Source organism: Ambystoma mexicanum, chromosome 7q (genome assembly GCF_040938575.1).
Source record: "Ambystoma mexicanum isolate Mex_15411 chromosome 7q, UKY_AmexF1_1, whole genome shotgun sequence".
Taxonomy (NCBI): Eukaryota; Metazoa; Chordata; class Amphibia; order Caudata; family Ambystomatidae; genus Ambystoma; species Ambystoma mexicanum.
This window is the reverse complement of record NC_090941.1, coordinates 304,717,834-304,740,762: the sequence shown is the minus strand read 5'-3', so window position 1 is coordinate 304,740,762 and position 22,929 is coordinate 304,717,834. Positions and strand designations below refer to the sequence as shown.

At 50.5% G+C, this 22,929-nt stretch overlaps 1 protein-coding gene across 1 annotated transcript in view; it reads left to right on the top strand.

Moving 5' to 3' along the window:
* The window catches only part of CLN5 (CLN5 intracellular trafficking protein), a 199,612-nt gene that overhangs the window by 45,430 nt on the left and 131,253 nt on the right, over window positions 1-22,929 (top strand). The window contains exon 3 of the mRNA XM_069639382.1: window positions 4,499-4,724. Within this exon, the coding sequence (XP_069495483.1) occupies window positions 4,499-4,724 (226 nt within the window). The remainder of the gene's footprint in view (window positions 1-4,498; window positions 4,725-22,929) is intronic.

The following is a 22,929-nucleotide window of genomic DNA, read 5'->3' as shown; positions in this document are numbered from 1 at the left end:
AAGAGAGAGAAAGCGGGAGGACATCCAGTTCTTAATGGCAGTCAGGCGGGAAGAGAGTTTTAGGTGAAGGTCAGTTGAGAAGGAGGAGAAAGAGAGAAAGAGTTGGGTGTCGTCGGCATAGAAATGGTGGGAGATGCCAAACGAGGAGATAACAGGGGCAATGAGGGAAGTGTAAAGAGAGAATAGGAAAGGACCAAGTACACAACCTTCGGGAACACCTTATTCCAGAGGAAAGGAAGGAGAGGTCCGGCCACCCCATGATACAGCAAAGGAACGGGAAGAGAGATAAGAGGATAGCCATTTGAGAACAGGGCCTTGAAACCCAAAGGAGGAAAGAGTGTGGAGAAGGAGTGGATGATCAACCGTGTCAAAGGCTGCCGAGAAATCAAGGAGAATAAGAATAGAGGATTGCTTGGCATGGAGAGCAGATAGGAGGGAATTAAGGATAGAAGTGAGAGCTGTTTCTGTGGAATGTCTGGGACGGAAGCCAGATTGGAAGGGAGGAAGGAGAGAGGAAGTATTGACAAAGGATGAAAGCTGAGTATAGGCAAGGCGCTCAAGAAACTTCTAGAGGAATGGTAGAAGAGAGATAAGTCGATAGTTAGCAGTGAGAAGTGGATCAGCCGAGGGTTTCTTCAGAATAGGAATAATCGTGGCATGCTTGAACGCAGAGAGAAATGTTGATGAGGAGAGGCAGATGTTGAAGAAAGAGGTAAAGTAGGGGATAAGAAGAGTGTAGATCTTAGGGATAAGAAGGGAAGGGAGAGGGTCAGATGGGGCAGATGTGGGGTGAGCTTTGGATAGAAAGGAGGAAACTTCGGAAGGGGAAACAGGTGAGAAGATGGACATGAAGGATGAGGAAGGAGAGGGGGGAGGAGGAGAAGGGGAATCGGAGAGGGAGTTGATTTTCTTGCCGAAGGGTGAGGATTTTGGAGGAGAAGTTAGCAAAGTCAGAAGGAGAAAGTGTGGAATTGGATGTGAGATCAGGAGTGGGAGGAGAGAGAAGAAGAGAGAGAGTTTGGAAGATACGACGAGGGTGGGAGGCTTGAGAGTGGAGAAGATTAGAGTAGTAGGAAGATTTAGCTGAAGTAAGGAAGGAGTTGTATAGTGCGTGGTAAGAGAAGTAGGAGGTTTGATTAGAAAGTGAGGGAGTTTTGAGCCAGAGTCTTTCTAGGCGTCGGAGAAGGCGCCGCATAGAGCAGAGATGAGGAGTAAGCCAAGGTTGAGAGGGCTTACGGGTTGGACGGAAAAGAGAGGGGGGTAAAGCTGATCACGGGCAGAGGAGATAGAGGAGGAAAGGGAGGATAGAGCATCATTCGCAGAGAGTTAGGCGAAGTCTTGGAGAGATGGAAGAGAAGAAGAGCAAGTATCAAAAAAGAGGGTAGTGTTGAAGTTACGAAAGTCACGTCGAGAGTAGATTGGAGGGGAGAGATTAGCAGTAGAGGAGTGGGAGAGAGGGGAAAGGGAGAATGAGAGTAAGGCATGATCAGAGAGATAAATGGCAAGAGTGGAGACAGGGGAAGAGGGATAGGAAGAATTAAAGATGAGGTCAGGGGTGGAGCCAGAGGAGTGATTGGGGGGGAAGGAAGGGGGCAGAGGAGGTAGGAGTCGAGGATGGAGAAGAGGAGAGAAGATTGAGGAGGAGAAGGAAGATGAATGTTAAAGTCACCTAGTACAGATAGGGGAGAGGGGGAGGGAGAGATGAGTGAGAGGAGGTGATCAGGGTCTTCATAGAAGGAAGAAAGAGGGCCAGGGGGACGATAGATGATCAGGAAGGAAATAGGGTGGGGAGAGGAGAAAGATTTGTAAAGGAATTCAAAGGAAGGGAAAGAAGGGAGAGTTGGAGTGGAGGAGGAGGAGATGTATTTGGGATGGTAGAGGAGTCCAACGCCTCCACCGCGGCCAGAGGGGTGGGGGGTGTGAAAGAAGGAGGAAGAGGAGGTTGTTAAGGAAGCAGGGACAGAGGTGTTATGAGGGGGAATCCAGGTTTCAGTTAGGCAGAGGAAGTGAAGGTTAAGGCGAAGGAATAAGTCGAGAACAGCTGTGGTTTTATTACAGATGGATCTGGCGTTCCAGAGAGCCATGTTCATGAGGGCGGAGTGACTGGCGGAAGGGGGTTATAGAAAATTAGGGCGGTGAGAGAAGGTAGGAGAGTGACTGGAGGAATGGGGACGAGGATAGTGGAGAGGAGTGGGCATTAGTAGGAAAAAGGAGAGTAGGAGGGAAAGGAGAAGGTGGAAGGGTGGAGAGAGAGGGGGGAGGGGGTGCTGGAAAGGAGTTTTGGAAGATCGCATAACAGAGGGAGAGGGTCAGCGTGGGTGGGATTATTACAGTAACAATAAGGAGGTTCAAGAGAACCGGGTACTTAAGGAGGGAGGGGAGAAATAGCGAGCAGTAGCTGTTGTAACAGATCCTGGGAGGGAAGGGTCACGGGCTGTGGTTTCGGGATGGACTGGAGGCACCAGGAAGAAGAGGTGAGGGCGTAGGCAGGAGCAATAGGTGCAGTATGGAGGTGTTAGCGGATGGGATCAAGCAGGCAGGTGAATGGTGAAAAGTGGGGAACAAAGGCAGCAGTAACCACAATTGAAAGTGAGTGCAGTGGCACAAGGTACAACTTGGAGGAGCCAGGGGAGGAAACACACAGCCATGATATGAGGAAGAGTAGAGGGATCCTAGAAAGCTGCAGACATGTTTGAACAAGGGGGCAGAAAATGGTTACTGGAAGAGTAGTGGTCCCAGTTCAAGTTAGAGGGCCAATGCGGTGAAGTTCTTTGACTTCGCTCACTCCTAGGTGGAGAGGATAGCCGGCAGCCGTAGAAGGTAGTGTGGAGGTACCGGCAGGAGGAGACAAAAAGCAGAGGCAGAAGGCTGTATTAAGGAACCTGGCCTGCCACGTTGTTTAAAGGCAGGGAGGCCGCGAGCAATGCGCCAGGTGGCTAAAGGGGACAAAACATCTCTGTCACTGCCAATATGGACCTCAGGCAGGACATCTGGCAGCACGAACAGTTAGGTGGTGGTGAGGTTCACAAGCAGCTACACAAGGCAAAGGCAAGGAGTGTTTCAAGGAGTGGGCCAAGAAGGTAGGCAAGAAGAATACACTGCTGCCTCACCGGCTGTCAAGGAGTGTTACAAGGAGTGTGCCAGGAAGAAGGTAGAAGGGATGCAGGGGGAGCCAGGCTGGAGAAGGTGTTCCTGTCAGGCGGGTAGGACTGTAAGTGCAGCGAGGGAACGTGGCAGCCCGGAGACCACGCAAAGGTGCCCCGCAGCAACAGACCAGCTGGACCACGACCAGCCACGTCCGACCCCAGGAGACAGCAGCGGGAGGGCACAGCCACGTCTGAGGCCAAGAGGACGAAGAGCAGGTCGGAGCACTAGGACCAGCACCCAGCGCTGAGCGATCCACGGGGACAGGAAGAGCAGTATCAAGCTGGTCCCAAATCGTAGGAGCAACTCAGGAGTAGGACCGGAACAGGTGGGCGTGTGAGGCTGGACCCACCACTGAGCAACGAGGACCGCAGGAGGCAGTCCAAAGACAAGTCGGTGGCTTCCAGGACCGCCGCGGTCCCGTCAGGGCACCAAGAGCCAATGTGAAGGCGGAGTGCACCTGGGTCGGCGTGTAGGCACACGGAACCCTCACGTCCCCGCCGGGACACAGGATGGACGAGGGCCAAGGGGAGGCTCCAGGCACTGCAGCCGGTGAGTCAAGACGTTGGTTCCCCAGACCGCCCCGAATCCGCCAGGACACAGGAGCTGTTGAGGAGGCGGAGCGCCCCGGAGGCAGTGTGGAGGCAAGCAGAGCTGTCTCGTCCCCCGTCGGGACCTATGATGGGCGAGGACCGAAGGATCAGCAGCAGACTAAGGGCTCCGGCTGTCCGCCGAGCAGGGCACCAAGAGCCGATGTGAAGGCGGAGTGCACCTGGGTAGGTGGAATATTGTGAGTTGTAATGTAATTTTTTGTGTGAATTGTATATGTTTTTATTTTTGTAAAAAGCGAATAACTTGGCTAAACAAGTAAAAATATCTCCTTTACACTTTACTGTTCCACTAGGTTTGTGGTAAAGTGTAAATGCCTCCAGTAAGTAACGCTTTCTTGAGGCATTTACAATGGATTTCTATGGACTGCCTGCTTTTACCAGGTGGTAATTTCAGGAAGATGCCATAGGAACCCATTGTATACACACAAACATTAAAATACAGGCTGGCGGCAATGCAGAAGCATGTCATGTGGAGCGGGAACAGCAGCCGGACATGTAAAGTCCATCCTACTCCCCAACACTGCCTGATAAATTGTGGAAAATCCTACTGTTCGGTAAAAATGGCAGTACAATTGGACCACCACTTTTGCCATCATTTTTACCACTCCACCGGACCGGCAAAATTACCCCCTTCTGACATGATTTTCATTGTGGTAGCCTACACTCAGTGACCCAAACCTAAGGCAAACACATTTCTTTGCTTACTGTCACATTTGTCTTTTTTTTTTTTTTAAATACCACAGAAAATTATGCACGATGCCATTGGATTTCGCAGCACACTAACAGGCAAGAACTACACCGCAGAATGGTATGAGCTGTTTCAGCTTGGGAACTGCACATTCCCACACCTCCGACCTGGCATCAAAGCCCCGTTCTGGTGTAACCAGGGGGCGGCGTGCTTCTATGAGGGCATAGACGATGGACACTGGAAGCAAAATGGGACGCTGGCTCTGGTGACCACAATTGGAGGTACTGATCTTTGCTGTGCATGATTTTTTATACTCCTGTTGTGACACTTATAATCAGTACATTTTAACAAATCAACCATGAAACGATGAGCATTGAAGTATTGACCCTGTGGATCTATAATGTCCGTACTTATAATACAATACATAATCCCAAAAGCAGGTTGAGGGCACTTATCTTTATTGTGACTGTCCATCTCAGTACTGAAAGACATGTTTTTAACATTCAGAGTAATGTTAAGTAAGCCTTAACAACTAACTCTACAGAATTGTGGGCAATAAAAGATGTGTGGCGACAGGTGGTTGGTCAGGTCGTCTGGAAAGTGTCACCTGGGAAGTATGTTCCCCTAATGCTGTTCATTTTTGTTTCCATGCACTTAAAATTCAGATCTTGCACAACCTTTAAACCAAACATCTCCTGTACAGAATTTCAAAGTAAGAATCAAAGAGTTGGTGAACCAAGAGTTCTCTGTAACGAGTAATATTGATACACAAGTAATATTGATACATTAAAAGTCCAGTTCTAAATACATTGTAAACATCTTATCTCCTGAGCAAAGAGCACCAGGTATGTTAAATTGGCATTGTCAGCTTTCAAGTTTCGGGTGGCAAGAATATTCTGTCAGTGGGTGAAGACACAGAAGAATGCTTGGGTAGATGCAAGCCAGAATCGAATATGACTCCATTTTGCTCATCAGAGTTAAATCAGAAACTACAGGGAGATTGATGTATTCATCCAAGACCTGAAGGCCACCGAAAACTATCTCAAAGCAAGTTGTATACATTATCCGCTTAGCTGTGGTTAGAAACAACACATCCTAGAGGTACCCGCAAAGTAAGTGTGCGTGTGTCCATCAGAATGGTGAGCAAGGGGGGCAGAGCCAGGTACCATGCAGTGAGGTTGTGCCTGATAAGAGCTCCTGCTAGATCCTTCATAAATCCCTGCTAAATGGTGTGTACGATCCTAATTTTGGCAGATGCTGTGGCTAAAGCAGTGACGTGACTAACCGCCAGCTTTGTTTGCAGTTTGAGCAATTAAAAACCTTGCATTTGACAGTTGCAGTGGGAGTAACCTGCTCGACTTCAGCAGCGGCAAGATGGTGGGCAGGAGGCATCTGCGTGCGCCGTCTGCCTGAAGCCGAGCGGCTGTGACAAGCAGTGTTCGCTCATCTGATTTTTGCTGCTCGGATTGTGGAGAGCTGCATCTGACACGCAAAGGCTCGGCGGGTGGCGAAGAGACACTGGGCTCTCATCGCCTGATGTGTGTGCTGGTCTGCCGCTGAGTGAAGGAGGAGGCAGATTTGGGTGCCGAGCCTGGCGAGGGCTTGGCGGGTAAAGGCAGACTCGCTGATGCAGTTGCCAGATTCTGCGCTACAAAAGGTATGCTGCACTACAAAGGTTTGCTCCGCTCCCCTGCGACAGATAACACAAGTTGAAGACACTCGGATACGGGCTGGGGGAGTGGACGCCACACTGAGTTGCTCCCTGGCGCAGAGGACGGTTTAAATAGATTGTGCAACTTGGTTGATGAGCCCAGGATTGGTATATAATACTGGGCTAAATCCTATTACATCAGAGACAGTGGAGTAGGGGGCTAGCAGATCCCCTGCACCGTGTATCCTGCAAAACCTAGGAGGCCATATATTGACAGCAGATCCAGTGTGCCTTGTTGTGCTGGTGCCAGGAAGTCTCCCAAGCGTACATTCACGATAATGCCAATGATTGTAACCTCACTGGACAAACTCATACCCACACGCTGTAGCTTGTTAGGGCCTCTGGCTGGGAAGAGACCCTGGAGGCAGCTTGCTGACCGAGTATGCAGACGTCGCGCTCAGTGTGGGTGTCTCCTGCGATCTTGAATTGACTGGCCTGCTGTACCACGCGGCACGGCACACTGTGATGTGCGCTCACTGAATGCTCCTTAGTATGCCGACCAACAAACAGAAGGGAGGGAACAAAGGCACCATCATGGAATCTTTTGCAGCAAGAGGGAAATAACAGGATACTGCACCGTTATGTGAGGCAGTCAGGCCATGGACTCGATCACCCAGGAAGCGGACAATGCGGACATGATCCTTGCCGCTGTTGTGGCTTCACAGACCTCACTGTAGGGTAAGCTAGAGAAGGTCAAGATTGACATTAACTAGCTAAGGCATGACATCCACTCTTTGGCTGAAAAGGGTGACAGCTGCAGAGTTGCTACTCAATGAAAATGTGGCTGCCACCTCCACCTTGGAGTCCAGAGTACGTGACTTGGAAGCCAGGAATGCTACCTTGGAATTCCTTTTCCAAGACGCTGAGGGACACTAGAGGCAGAATAAAATCTGCATCCTGGGCCTGCCGGAAGGTGAGGAAGGTACTAACCCGACCTCCTATATTGAAAATGTGATCCTGCAAGAGGTTGGCCTTGGCAAACTCTCCCAAGGTTTCACAGATGAGAGGGAGCACCGTTCCCTTTAGAGAAAGCTGCCACCGGGAGCTAACCCGAGACCCATCATTGCAAGGGTCCTTAACTTTAGGGACAGGGAGGTGACCTTGCAACACTCAAGGGATGGAGTCTCCATACAACGCGGCAACATGAAACTTGTTATTTTCCCAGATATCACACCCCTGGTGCAGAAGAGCAGAAACATGTTTATTCCGACCAAGGAGAGGCTCCGCAGTTTGGGCCTCAAACATATGCTCATCTACCCGACCAAACTAAAAGTGCTCAAAAAAGGGGAAGGCGATCTGCTTTGAGACGTGGAGGATGCAACAACATGGATGGATCACAACAGCATGCAGGATACTGTTACCGTGAATGGACACCATCGGCATGGAAAGGGCCCTTGAGCCCACAGAGATTTATTTAGCCTTGAGGATAATGTGCTGCACACTACCATTAACATTACCCATATTCTGTAACAGGGGCTCAGTGCTGCCCCGCACAGTCTGGAACACCTGGCAGCCCCAAGGTTGACGCACCGAACGACATCCAGCACCCTCTGGTATCCATCGCCTGATATCCCAATGGCCATGTTTCATCTTGAGGAATCGGGGAGACTCGAACCGCTTAGGGCTGTTGAGTTTTGTTTTTCTTTTCTTGTTTGTGCTCCTAGGACTCAGCTATGGGTTGGTTGGATTTTCTTTTTGTTCTGTTTGGTTACAGGCATCTATGACATGGAGGGAGGTGGGTGGGACTATATTTGGAGGATAGCTGGAGTGGGATGGCTGGTGGGGACTTGTCTTATTATCGGTGGGGGGACCCACAACTGCTTACTTTAAGTGGGAAGCGGAGAAGGGAGGTTTCTGCTGGCTATGAGTGGGATTAAGCGGTAGGTGAGGAAGGTGCACTGGTCAGATGGCTGCGCTCAAGGTGTTGACTTGGAATGTTGGAGGCATGGGCCCCTATCAGCAAAGCAATCGAATACGATCTTACCTTCGCAGAAAGAACATTTAGATAGCGCTGTTGCGGGAGACTCGTCTGCTGCTGGTGGACCAGGAGACAGTGTTCTCTAGATGGGAGGGTGGGATCTGGGTCCACATATTTGCAGTGTGCCATGGGTGGTCTTCGTGTGGATTGATGCTGTTCCATTCCGAATGCTTGATGTTGACATGGACAGTGAGGGCAAACCCGTCATAGTGCATGGATATGTTGAGCACCAAGAAATCTATATAGTGAACTCATATGCTCGTAACCATCCAATATCTGCCTTTCTTCGTCCATTGAGTAGAAGACTAGCTCGCCTTAGGGATACACTGTTCCCTTGTGGAGGCGACTTTAATTGCACATTGGGCCTTGTTAAGGACAGGTCGGACTCTAGGCAGTCTAGGCCGTTGCCCGCCTCTGCCACTCTTAACACCATGCTGACTGACCTCTCGCTAACGGACATATGGAGGACACTGCATGCTGGTAGGCGGAGTTATTCTTATTACTTTGCGCACACAATGTTACTACTAGAATCGACTATATACCCACTGAATTTAGAACTACAGTTAGGAAGCCCTCCTAAAATTCCACCTAAAAGTCCAAACCTAAACCACACCTGGGGTGTTGCTACACTCAATCTCGCCTAATAGCTTAACTGTATTCCGGCCAACTAGAAGAAAGCCTTCCGAACAGCGTAACTGCGCTGTAGCTACAACTAAATAGGCCGCTGAATTGGCATTTCCTAAGGTCTAGCTACACCTCAAAACGGCCTAATATCTGCAAGCTAGTACAAATAGTACACCAAAACCTAGAAATAAGTGAATAATATCACCCGGCTTCGTGGAACGTAGTTAAAGTGCAATAAACGGTAAGTTGCACTTGAATCTACCCCTAACAGCTCATTCCAAGCATGACTGCACCCACTCCACCAGAGTATGTCGGAAACATCCACCGTGGACCGCCCCCACTTCCCGATCTGCCTTCCCCCCGTCCCCACCTTCCCAAATCATCCAACCCTCCTTCGTATCCCCTACCATTCCCCTCTCCGAACACCAAGCCAGTTGGGCAAGATGGCGAGCAAACCACCCTAAGACCACTCTTCCCCCGAACCCCACCACCGGCCAGCCAACGTTAACCATGCCCGCTCCCCCCATTATCATACCAGGCACACCCTGCCCTGCAATCATCAATCCCCACCTTGCCCACAAACCTCTGCCACCTTCACCCCGACCGCACCCTTTCCCCTCCCTAAAAACTGCACGCCTAGCCCTAGCAAGAACCGAAACCGCATCCCTCTTCCCCTCCGACGCCCCTACCCTCTCCCACACTCCAATCGCAGCATAGAAACTAAAGAGGAAACGTACCTGGTCCCCCTCAATCCCTCAGCACTCTTCGCCTCCCCTGTCTCGACCCACCACCTCATTCCCCCAATCACCTCCTTCCCCCGTAGCTTCACCCTTCCTGAAACCCCTCTCCCTCAATTTCTCATCAACTGCAACTGAAACTCCTAACCGCCCACACCCCACCTTCAAATCCCCCGAGCCAAACCCGATCATCCGAACACACGCAGCCACCCAATCCCGGCCGAAGCCCACCAACTTTTCTGCTCGCCCACTATTCCCATCGATCTTTGCCCACCCTCCCCCTCTCCCTTCCCAGCTTCCACTCTCTCCGCCACCACCCCCGTCCCCTCCAGCTCCGAGACAAACCTCGCCTACCGATGTGAACTGCATCCTATTTAATGCTCGATCCGTAGCAAAAAACAGACCCTGCATCTTTGACCTCCTCACCTCTGACAAACCAGACCTGGTTTTCATCACTGAAACTTGTTTCTCTGACGACTTTTTCCCAATCGCTAATGAAGCCTTCCCCCCTGACTACTCCCTCATCCCACTGAACCGTCCCTCTAGAGGAGGGGGGAGTAGCATTAGTCTTCAAATCTCTCTTCCACGCCACAATCATCGACAACCAACCTTCCATTCCTTCCTGCAAATCTCTCCTCGTTAAACTATCTCTCTCCCCGTCGCTCTCGCATAGCTTCCTAATAATCTACAGGCCCCCTGGCTATGATAGACAATTTGCAAACAACCTCTGCGACTCTATTGCCACCCTTCAACTAAACCATCCCAACCTCACCCTTCTTGGAGACTTCAACATATGGCTCGATATCACCACCAACCCTATGACACATTCTCGGGTTGATGGTTTAGATGCAAATAACCTCCAACCCCAAATAAATGGCCCGACTCACTATAAAGGTCACACTCTTGATGCCATCTTTAGCTCCAACACCCGGATTCATGTAAACCCCCCCACCTCTATCATCTGGGGGGGTTTACATGAATTTCATTCTCTCTTTCTCCATTCGCTCACCTGACCCTCCTTCCCGTACTCGAAACTGAACCTCCGAATCTACGCAAATGCTGGAAAAAACTAATAATCGTCTCAGACCTAGCCTACGCACTCCTCCAGTCTCCACCACCTACCTGCCATCCCAATAAACAACTAACCCCTGACGCCTTCGACTCATGGCTCAACGCTTCTCTGATGCGGCTCACACCCCCTTGCAAACCATCAACCCGCCGTGGCCTCTTCCCCGTATGGTGCACTTCTGAGTTGAAGAACACTAAACAACTATATAAATACCTAGAACGCAAATGGCAGAAAGACAAAACCCAGGAGAGCAGGACCACCTTGGCCCGACACCTTTACCAGTACAAGGCCGAAATCCGGAAAGCAAAAAAGACCCACTACAACTCCTGAATCCTAAACTGCAAAAACCCAAGCAAATAACTCCACAAAATCATCTCCGAATTCACCAAACTGGCTTGCACCACGACCGTCCCGACCCCCTCACAATCACTGTGCGACTCACTCTCCCTCCACTTTTACACCACAGCTCTCGAAAGAACTAATACTCTAGCCACCAAACTGGCCCTCCTACTGCCACCAGGCAATACTCCTCCCATACCGGACAGCCCACCAGCTCCGACCACTATGCAGCCAACGTTCGAATCCTTTAGTCCAATATCACCAGAGAAATTTCTCAAACTTCTATCTGCCCACAAACCATCTGGCTCCCCGCTGGACCCTTGCCCAGCCACAACCCTCAAAGAAATGTTCACTTCCACCTGCGCAGGAGAACACGCAAGATCCATCATAAATGCATCCCTTTCCTCTGGTATCTTTCCCGATGCATTCAAAATGGTTCATGTCAAACCTCTAATTAAAAAACCTTCCCTCGACCCTCTCGAGCCCAAAAACTACCGCCCCATCTCAAACATCAGGTTCCTTGCTAAACTCATTGACCGAACCGCCTACTCCCAACTAAATGCCTTTGTCGAAGCCAACAACCTCCTAGACCCCGCACAATCAGGTTCAGAGCCCGTCACAGAACTGAAACCACCCTAACCTCAATCTGGGATGACCTTAAAATGACGGCAGACTCCGCTGGATGCGCTGCACTAATCCTTCTCGACCTATTCGCCGCCTTTGACCTCATCAATCACTCAATCCTCCTAGACCGCCTCCACTCCCTAGGAATTTGTGGAACCGCTCTTAAATGGATGGCTTCATTCCTCAAAGTTGGTACCAAATAACAATACTCTCCACCTATACCTCCCAAGCCCGACCAGTCGACACAGGAGTCCCACAAGGAGCATGCCCATCCGCCCTCCTGTTCAATCTCTACTTGATCACCCTCCCACCAATAATTCGTTCACACAACATCCTGTGTTACAACTACACCGACGACACTCAACTAATTCTAAAACTCCTGAACCCAAAACCCAACCCCCGACCTGACCTGGCCTCCTGCCTCCTTGACATAGAACTCTGGATGACCCAAAGCCACCTCTTGTTAAACCCCTCCAAAACGGAAATCATGGTATGTGGCAACTCCGAACTTCTCCCGCACCCACTACCCTGGCCATCCGACATGGGCAACTCACCAACCCCCTCAAACTCAGTGAAAAATCTTGGATGCACCCTTGACTCTGACCTAACACTCTCACGCCAAGTCAACACCGTCTCAAAGTCCTGCCACTACCAACTTAAAACCCTTAGGCGCATCTTTCCATATCTCTCCTTTCCCAATAGGCTCTCTGCGGTCCAATCAATCGTTATATCAAGACTAGACTACGCAAACCCCCTATACCTCGGAGTCCAGGTGTACCAACTGAATAAACTCCAAAGGGCACAAAACGCAGCAGCCAAAATGCTACTTGCGCTCGGCCCAAGAGACCACATCTCCCCAGCCCTTATGACGCTGCACTGGCTCCCGGTAGCCCGAAGGGTTACTTTCAAAACCTTATGCATCTCACATCGAGCAGTGCACAAAACCAGATTTCAATATCTTCAAGATAAGCTAAAACCCTATCACCCCCCACGCACCCTAAGATCAAGCTCAGCCGGCCTCCTAGTCATACCTAAGACAAACTCAGTCAGGTTAGGCGGATCATCATTCTCAGCCTTAGCCCCCACGCTGTGGAACTCACTCCCACCCCACATCTGCCTAACTGAGGACTTAACGTCTTTCCGCAAACTGCTGAAAACCTGGCTCTTCCCCTAAAACCAACCCGTACCAAACAGACTAACATCATCTCAATGCACCAACCCAACAAACTACCTGATCCGAGAAATTGACAGCTAATAACCCGTAACATAAACTAGAAGGACAAACAGAACTAAACGAGTAACTAGATTAAAGCAGGGAAGTGGTTAATAATACTAAATCATACGGAAACAGTAAAGAGATTTAAACTCCTGAAATGACATAATGCAGGAGGAGTGAACGAAGTGAATGGCGTGGATGAAATAGTTAGAATGGATGAAGCGTGTGGAACAGAGGAATGCGCTGAGTGGAAGAATGCATGAGTGGAAGAACAGATGACTATATAGTTCAAATGAGTGTGTAAATCGAATGACTATTGAGATCGGATGAATGTATAGAACGGATGAACATGTTGAGCGGATAAGTGTGTAGAGCGGTTGGGTGTGCAGAACAGACGAGCGTGTAGCGCGTAAATACAGAGAAGCGAGTAGAACAAAGGAATGCGTAGAACAGATGGATGTGTGGAACGGATGAGCGTAAACCGGATGAGTGCGAAGAACAGATGAGTATGTAGAGCGAAGAGTATGTAGACCGCATGAATGTGTATAGCAGATGAGTATGGAAGTGTGGAGGGTGTGTAGATCGCGGGAGCAGACGAATGTCTAGACCTGGCGAATGTATAGAGCGGATGAGTGCATAGAGCGGGTGAGTGCATAGAGCGGGTGAGTGCATAGAGTGGGTGAGTACATAGAGCGGATGAGGGTATACAGCAGATGAATGTAGAGAGCAGATGAATATATAGAACAGGAATATTGCGTATTAGCGAATGACTTTAGAAGGCTGATGGGTGCATATTACTATTGAATGCGTGGAAAGCACGAGTGCATAAATCGGATGAGTGCATAGGTCGGATGACTGAGGGGAGCGGATGAGTGAGGGGAGCGGATGAGTGTGGAAGAGCGGATGAGTGCGGAAGAGCGGATGAGTGCGGAAGAGCGGATGAGTGCGGGAGAGCGGACAAGTGCAGGGAACAGGTGATTGCGTAGGGTGGGTGAATGCGTAGAGCAGATAAAGGTGTAATGCACGCGAGGGGATAAAGCGGACAAACGCCTAGAGCGGATGAGTTACATAGTCTGGGTGAGTGCGTAGAACGGATAAGCATGTAGAACAGATGAGTGCAGAATGCATGCAGAGCTGATGAGTACATAGAACAGATGAGTGCCAGGAACGGATAGATGAGTGGAGCGGGATGGATGAGCTGAGCGGAAGAATGTGTAGAGTGGAGGACTGCATAGAACAGACTAGTGGGTAGGACCGACAAGTATATAGAGCAGACGAGTACATATGAGCAAATGAGTGCATATGAAAAAAGGAGTGCGTAGAGGGGTCGAGTGCGTAGAGGGGTCGAGTGCGTAGAGGGGCTAAGTGCGTAGAGGGGCTGAGTGCGTAGAGGGAATGAGTCATGAGTGCGTAGAGGGGGTGAGTGCATAGAGGGGGTGAGTGCCTAGAGGGGATGAGTACGTAGAGCGGGTGAGTGAGCAAAACAGATGAATGCATTGGGCGTGTGATGGCATAAAATGGACAAGTGCCTAGAGCGAACGAGTGCCTAGAGCGAACGAGCACCTAGAGTCGAACGGACGTGTTGCATAGAGTGGACGAGCTGCATAGAGAGGATGAGTACGTAGAACGAACGAGTGCAGATTGGATGTAGTATTGTTGATTACGTAGAATGGACGAGTATGTAGAGCTGCTGAATGCGTAGAGCGGATGGAACGAGTGAAACATGTTTATGGACTCCATATAGACAGAACAAATGATATAAGTGAATGGAATCGATCACATATATGGATCATACGGGTGCCGGACGTGGATTGAGCGAGTGACGTACATTGATAGAACGGCTGTCATGTGTGGATAGAACGGGTGCCGTATATGGATGGATCAGATGCTGTATGTGGACGAAACAGGTGACGTAAATGGATGAAACGTGTGAAATAGGTAGATGGAAAGGATGAAGTTTGAAGATGTTACGGGCGAAATATGTGGATGGAGTGGATGGAATGCATAAAACAACTTAGAATACACAAAACGGATGGGAATAAATAGAGCGCATTTGAGTGCGTGTGACCGTCAGCAGTGCGCGTGACAGACAGGAGTGTGCGTGGCTGACAGGAGTGCATGCATGAGCCTGACAAAAGGGTATGCATCGGGCAGACAGGAGTGTATGCATGGGACAGACAGGAGTGCATGCGTGGGGCAGACAAGAGTGCATGCGTGGGGCAGACAAGAGTAAATTCGTGGGGCGGACTAGAGCGCGCGTGGCGGACTGGAGTGCATGAGGGCGTCGAGCTGACCGGAGTGTGTGGAGCAGACTGGAGTGCATGAAGCGCATAGGAGTGCATGGAACGGACTGGAGCGCATAGAACTGCGTGACGTATATAGTAAGGTTTGCAATGCAGAGAACGCTTGATAGAGCACATAACCCATCATATCACACCACCACGCTTACTCTCCCCTTTACACCACCACTCAACTAGAACACAGAGATACTATGACACCATTCGGTATAACTGTTCTCATACCAACATCCGCCACATACTACCCATCATTCTAAGTGAAGGCTGCTGGTTACACACACCCCAGCCAGGCGTTTCCTCAGGCCTAACGCAGCCACATTCGGTCTGGATAAATCCAGCCAGAACGAACACATACTGCTAATCTCTCAACCACCACATCTACCACTAAGAAGCAGCTATTACAAGAATACCGCACCAGCTGCACACATACCCGGTGCTCACACGCACCTTTGACTCTCTATGCTCTCTCTACTGATCTGAACTTCGGTTCCCAAGGGCGTTCAACCTACCAGCACCTTCAGACCATGCCAGTGGCATATAAGGCGCTATATAAATGCAAAATAACATAACATGACATATGTTTGTAGGGACCGAACATTTGGGTGAGTTCACTGAGGCGGAATACGCTGGTTGCTATATTTCAGATCACTCCCCGCTTCTGATGCGCTGGAACGGGCAGGGGCCTAGGCCTCCAGTTCATACAAGCAGTGCTTAAAGTGGGCCGGGGCCTGCCGGGGCCGGGCCCCGGCAGTCTCCAGAAAGTGGGGCTGAGCCGGGGCCCAGCCGGGGCCCCCCGTCCCACACAACATTGGCGGGATGCATTATCCCGCCGCGGCCGCAGCCGCGACGGGAGATGCGCCCGTCATTATGTCGGCCAAGCAGACAGAAGTGCCAGCCAGCCACAGCGACGCTGAGGCTGGCGGCACTTCTGTCAGTTAGTGTAACTCCCTTTGATGACCCCTCATCAGGGTCATCAGAGGAAGTTACTGTCCCTTTGTTTTCCCTCCCCAGGTCAGTGACCCCCGCGGGCTCCGTGATCTAATATGCAGATTAGATCACGGAGCCCACGGGTTCGCAGAGGGTGAAAGACGCCTCGGGCTCAGTGTTAGGAAAGATTTCGTTATTGTAGGGAACTTTCCTTCCATGTGGCAACCCCTAAACTTTTTGCTATTGTTTTCAACCTGTTTTCTTGACTTTGCCAGAGAAGTGCAGCCTTCTGCTGTACTCCTCTGGGCTTTCGCTCCTTTCTTACGGGGAAACTGACATGCCCTTAAGACAGTCAGTACCGGGGAACGCTGTTTCCCGTAGTTTCTTTTATCGTGTCGCCATTTTAGTGCAACACGACACAAGAGGGCACTGTAAGCTAAGTTACAGCTCTCTTGGGTCTCTAGCCTTCTACAGACCCTAGACACTCTTATAGGATGGTTTTTGGATCGGTGCAAGTCATTCAGGGACTGGGCTGGTGGCAGCGATCATTTGGTTTATTTTGAGCTCCTTTTGCCGTTCTGAGCACGTTTTTGCCGCGAACACAAAAGGGTGGCCCGGCTACACAAAATGGCCGGACCACGAGGCTCCTTTGTCTAGTCCACTGTCCGTCTTGCCCCCTTTACCTTCCCCCGGGTCAGGCGACCCGGGGCCTTCCTTATTTGGGCATGTAGTTTCCCGCGAAACACGGTTGCGTTCGCGGGCTTCTACATGTCGTTTGAGTGCCCCCAGGATGTGGGATGGGCTGTCTGGTCCCAATACACATCCTGGGTGCCAGAGAGTCTAGGGTGGTGTGAATGCCTGGGACCACTGTGGTCCGTGATTGGTCCACGTATGGTATGTGTGTTGATGAGCGGATCTCCCATTGGCTCCCCTCCGTTTTGGCGCGAAGGGAACCGTGGATAAGAGGGAGCTGGAAACACCACTGCCATGTCGATCTCCTGAGTTCTTACGAACCCAGGGATACAGGAGCCAAGTATCCTGCGAACACGAGGCTGGACCGAGGAATCGCTGGTGACCCCCTGAAGAACTTCTGCTCCTCATTGCTGTCGTCCGGTGAAGCCCTTTCCACCTAAGATCGAACAAGAAGGCCTGTACTGGCGCTTCGACCTATTGGAATAGCAGGACCAGCTATTCCCGGCACCTTCATCAACTCCTGCCGTAAGCCTTCGGAAGTGTCTCTGGGCCATCCAGTTGACTGACCAGCTTACTAAGGAGGCCTGCTCTGTAATCGCCGACAGGTTGGGTGGTATTCTGAGTCCGGGGCATGCTCACACGCTTCGTTTGCTTAGCAGTCCTAAGCTAGAGGTGAGCAGTGCTCGTTTGGCTTGAATACACCCGGCCGTTCCGTTGCCCTGCTGTGGCGACAAAACTGTGCTTGTTTCTTCGATCGGGACGTCTTTTTACTCTGCACGACGACGAGACGTTCCCTGCTCTTCAGAACCTGCCAGAAGCTGTATCTATCGAGGAGAAGCTCGGGCCTGCTTGCTTCGGGGACCGGTGAGTAGATTAGCTAGGATCTGGTCGCCCTCCTGCAGTGCCCCTTGCTTTTCCCCGCTGTAAATACAGCACCCCTTGTCCGTACTCGCGCCCTGCTTCTGCCTCACAGTGGAGGCTGCGCTAGAGTCGCGGACCGTGTTCTCCTTCATTAGAGCTCCCTACAGAGCTGTTCAACGTCCTCCGAAGAGCTTCACCTTCTGCCCATTGGCACCGGCGTGTGCAGGTACTTTTGAGCGCTAGGCTCCACTCTTCGTAGGGATTGGACTACCATCCAGTTAGGGGCCTCAGAAGGCGGACATATCACTCGCATTGGTTCGCACTGCCTGTTTTCCTTCCCCTGCAGGTGGATAACATATTTCGTGCTGCTAATGCTGTGAAACTGTGTATTCTGTATATATATTGGGTGGATAGTGTATGTGTTGGTTTAATATCGTTGTATATTGCTGCTTTTACTGTAGTTATTAGTTTCAAGGCCTTATAATAAATGTGTATCTATTTTTGATATAAACAACTGTTTGGAGTAGTTTGTAAGCGCTCTTGCTTTGTGTGCTCATTGCGGGCTTTCAGTCACCCTCACCCCTCTTGAGACCTAGTCTTGACCGCCGCGATCGCTACCTTGATTGGTCTGGCTTGTCCAGAGGTTACCCTGTTCCAAGTAATTAGGTTGGCCTTCTGAACCTCTGCGCCACCAGGACAGAGTTCAGAAATCCGTCTTAACAAATTGGTGTACAGCGGTGGGATACGACTGAAGGTATCCAGTGTTGCGCACGAGCTAAGGCGTTTTCAGGTTATTCCAACCAGGACACGCAGTAAAGTATTGAATATAACGTTAAAAAGGCCATAGTCCTATCAACAGTATGGAAACGAATACTTTATTAACCTTAAATGCTTCGAAATCTGAAACATTGGGGAAGATGTGTGCGGAGAGAGGGGTTTCCTCTCAAGGCACTAAATTGGAAATGATCCAGAGAATCGTGGCGTGGCAAGAAGCGCAGCTTGACGCTATAACTTCCGAGGACAGTGCAGAAGGTGGTGGGGCTGCTCTCACTGGCAGAACCGACGGTTCTGCCGCTGCACTGATCCATCACGACCACGAGGACAGGGAGGATGTAATGTCTAACGTTTCCTCTGCCAGTGTTGATGGGGAGGCTATGCTTGAATTCAAGAAGCAAGAGCTGCGGTTTAGGCAGCAGGAGCTTGAATTCAGCATAGCCAAACTGAAAATCGACCAGGCAGAAAAACAAAAAGACAGGGATCACCAGTTGGAACTGGCCAAGCTTCAGTTCGCAAATGGGTCCAAGGGTCCTGGACATGGTTCTGGGGCTTCCTCTCATCCACGGTTTCCAAAAGATCTGCTCAGTGTGTATGAGGAACGAAATGACATTATGGACTGGTTGAATGCGTTTGAATATGCATGCGAGGTTCAAGAGGTTGATAATGCGGATAAGATTGCATGGTTACTCAGCAGACTGCCCCATTCTGGTTGCAGTGCCATTATGGAAATGTCGAAGGCTGAGCGCGCTGATTTTGCAATGTTGAAGCAGACTCTCATTTTAAAGTTTGGGAAGACTCCGACCCAATATTTGAAAAGGTTTAGAGAGTATAAGAAAAAGGAAGGTGGTACTTGGGTGTCGTATGTAGCTGAGTCCCTGAAAAACTTGACTGGCTGGGTTGAAGGTTATAAGGTTTCTACCTTCGAAGGCATGATCAATCTGGTCATGCTGGAACACATTTTTGCTTCTTCTTCCCCGGAGCTTAAGCAGCATTTGGCCGATTCGAAGGAGATAGATCCTAAGAAGCTGGCCATTGCAGCAGACTTATGGGTGTCACATCGAGTGTCCCATAAGGACAAAACTCATCCTGGTAAGCAGGAGGAAGGGAAAAAGTCCAAAGATATGGAGGGTGGGGAATCTGCTAAATCTTCTTCCCATAAGGGCCACAAAAAGAAAAATAAGGGTAAGCCATCCGAGAACTCACAGGGTAGTGGAGGTTCGCCTCCGAAACAGAACTCTGGTTATAATAAGCCTCCCTACGTAAACAGACCCAATGGGGCTTGTTTTTCTTGTGGAGCAACTGACCATGTGAAGGGGGATCCCCGTTGTAAGGTTAGACCTTTGGGGGTCCACTCCGCTAATCTGGCCTTCTCCTCCTACGAGGAAGAAGAGATTACAGGAGCATCCTTCTCCTCAGACTCATTTCCCAGCGGAATAGAGGCTGAGGTAGTTTTAGTGTCCCTGGGTTCCTGGGAGCCTAAAGTCGCAGAGGCGTATGCTAGGATTCCGGATAATACCAAGCACTACTTTAAAGACAGTGTGCTGATCAATGGAGTGGATACTCCAGCTCTTAGGGATAGTGGGTGCAGTCGAACTGTAGTGGATTCTACCTTGGTAGACTCAGAGGAAGTTGCCAGAGCTACTCTGATGCCCACTAAGTTGGCTGACGGCCCCCTCCGTATGTTTCCCGTGATCCCTGTTAATCTAACTTTAAATGGTACAGCAGTTAGGATTCCAGTGAGCATTCAGAGAAACGTCCCGGGAAAGGTCTTGTTGGGCAATGATCTCAGAGCTCTAGGGCTCGTAGGAGACACTGCCGAAAGACCCTACACACGGTCTCAAGCACGGGCAGCATTGGCCAAGTCCAATACGCCGCCCCAGCCGAAGGGGAAACCCAAGGCGAAAGGAGTCAACAAGTCCCGACGGGGGAAAGAGAATATTCCCCCGAGCTCGCCTACCACTGCGGTGGAGGGAGTTGGTCAATCGCCCGAGCCTGACGAGGAGGTGGCGATGCCTGAAGTGTTCGACCCCAACGACCATCCTGAACTAAAAGACTTGTTAGTTGAAGGAGGTCCTGATAGGGACGACTTCAGTAAGGGCCAACGTGAGTGCCCATCTCTGGAAGGCCTAAGGAGACAGGCCTGCTCCCAGCTTGAGGGTGAACCTCCTGGGTTGCAAAGGATTTACCAGGAAGGTGGACTCCTGTATAGTGAGCCCACAGAGTCTACAGAAGGAGACCATAGGAGGTTGGTGGTTTCCCTTGCTGTTAGGCCCTTCCTCCTGCAGTTGGCGCATGTCGTTCACCTTGCTGGTCACCTTGGTATGAGGAGGACCAAGCAAAGGTTATCCATGCACTTCTACTGGCCCAAGATGGGGGTGCAAGTAGAAAGTCACTGCAGGAGTTGTGCCTCCTGCCAGTTGTCTGGTAAGGTTGGCGCGACAATCCAAGCTCCGTTGGTACCGCTCCCAGTTGTGGGGGTACCATTTGAAAGGGTAGGGATCGACATGGTTGGTCCCCTTGACCCGCAAACATCCTCAGGCAATAGGTTTATCCTGGTGCTGGTCGACCATGCAACCAGGTATCCTGAGGCCGTCCCATTTACAACTGTAACTGCCAAGCCAGTTGCAGAAGCTTTACTCGGCATGTTTACTAGGGTTGGCTTCCCTAAAGAAGTTGTGTCGGATCATGGCAGCAACTTTATGTCGAAGTATAGGCAGGCTATGTGGAAAGAATGTGGGGTCACCTACAGGTTCTCTTCTGCATACCGCCCCCAGACCGATGGTCTGGGGGGGCGTCTTAACAGGACGTTAAAAAGCATGATTGGGGCTCTGGAGGAGCCTCAGAGAAGAAAATGGGATCTTCTTGTTTCATGCTTGCTGTTTGCCTACCGAGAGGTACCACAGGAGGGTGTTGGCTTCAGCCCCTTCGAACTTCTGTTCGGTCATCCCGTACGGGGACCCTTAGCCATTGTCAAGGAGGGATGGGAGATGCCCACTCCCCCTGTTACTACCAATGTAGTTGATTATGTGCTAGGGCTCAGAAAACGGATGGTACTTCTGATGGGCTTGGCTAGTGCTAAATTGAAGGCAGGGCAAGCGCTGGTGAAACATTGGTACGACCAGAAAGCTTCCCTCATCAACTTTACACATGGCCAGCAAGTCCTGATCGTGAATCCCATAAGGCCTCGAGCTTTACAGGACAAATGGCCAGGCCCTTACCCAGTGGTGGAGCCCCTGGGTGAGGTTAGCTATTCAGTGGACCTTGGAAGGCCTGGACAGGCTCTAAAAGTGTTTCACGTGAATAGGCTGAAGGCTTTCGTCCCAAGCGGCGAAATCGCAGCACTGCTATTGGCTTCAGACGTTGAGGAAGAGGAGTCTGAACCTCTCCCTGACCTGTTCCAAAGCAGTCCTTCAGAAAGCTCTTTTGAGGGTGTCCGAGTGGCCCCTCACCAAAATGGACAAGGCTCAGTGGTTTGCCTTGGACATGAAGTAGGTGGAGGGAGGAGACAGCCTCTATCCAGTAAGGTACCAGCGGTACAAGACTGGCCTACCCCCACTACGCAAACCCAAGTGAGAGCCGTCTTAGGACTCACGGGTTATTACCGCAATTTTGTGGCAGACTATGGCACCATAGCTGCTCCTCTGACTGCCCTCACAACTCCGAAGAAACCCAAGAAGGTAACTTGGACTGACGAGTGTGAGAAGGCCTTCAATGGCTTGAAAGACTCCTTGTGCCAGGCCCCTGTGCTCAGGGCCCCTGATTATCAAAGACCTTTTATCGTGCAGACGGATGCCTCTGACACTGGGATAGGAGCTGTACTATCACAAGTAGATGAGAAGGGTAAGGAACACCCTATCGGTTTTATTAGTCGCCAGCTTAAGGACAGAGAGCTCAGATGGTCCACGGTAGAGAAAGAATGTTTCTCTGTTGTGTGGGCCCTAAGGAAGCTGCGGCCCTACCTCTATGGGACCCACTTCACTGTGCAGACTGACCATAAGCCGTTAAAGTGGCTAATGAACATGAAGGGGGAGAATCCAAAGTTGCTTAGGTGGTCCATAAGTCTACAAGGCTTCGACTTCACTATTGAGCATAGGCCAGGTGTCCAACATAGCAATGCTGATGGGTTGTCCAGAATGTTTTACCGACCTGAACAAGAGACTCATCCAGGGGTGGATTAGTTCCCCCTGTCCATAGTCTGGGAGGGGCGAGTGTTAGGAAAGATTTCGTTATTGTAGGGAACTTTCCTTCCATGTGGCAACCCCTAAACTTTTTGCTATTGTTTTCAACCTGTTTTCTTGACTTTGCCAGAGAAGTGCAGCCTTCTGCTGTACTCCTCTGGGCTTTCGCTCCTTTCTTACGGGGAAACTGACATGCCCTTAAGACAGTCAGTACCGGGGAACGCTGTTTCCCGTAGTTTCTTTTATCGTGTCGCCATTTTAGTGCAACACGACACAAGAGGGCACTGTAAGCTAAGTTACAGCTCTCTTGGGTCTCTAGCCTTCTACAGACCCTAGACACTCTTATAGGATGGTTTTTGGATCGGTGCAAGTCATTCAGGGACTGGGCTGGTGGCAGCGATCATTTGGTTTATTTTGAGCTCCTTTTGCCGTTCTGAGCACGTTTTTGCCGCGAA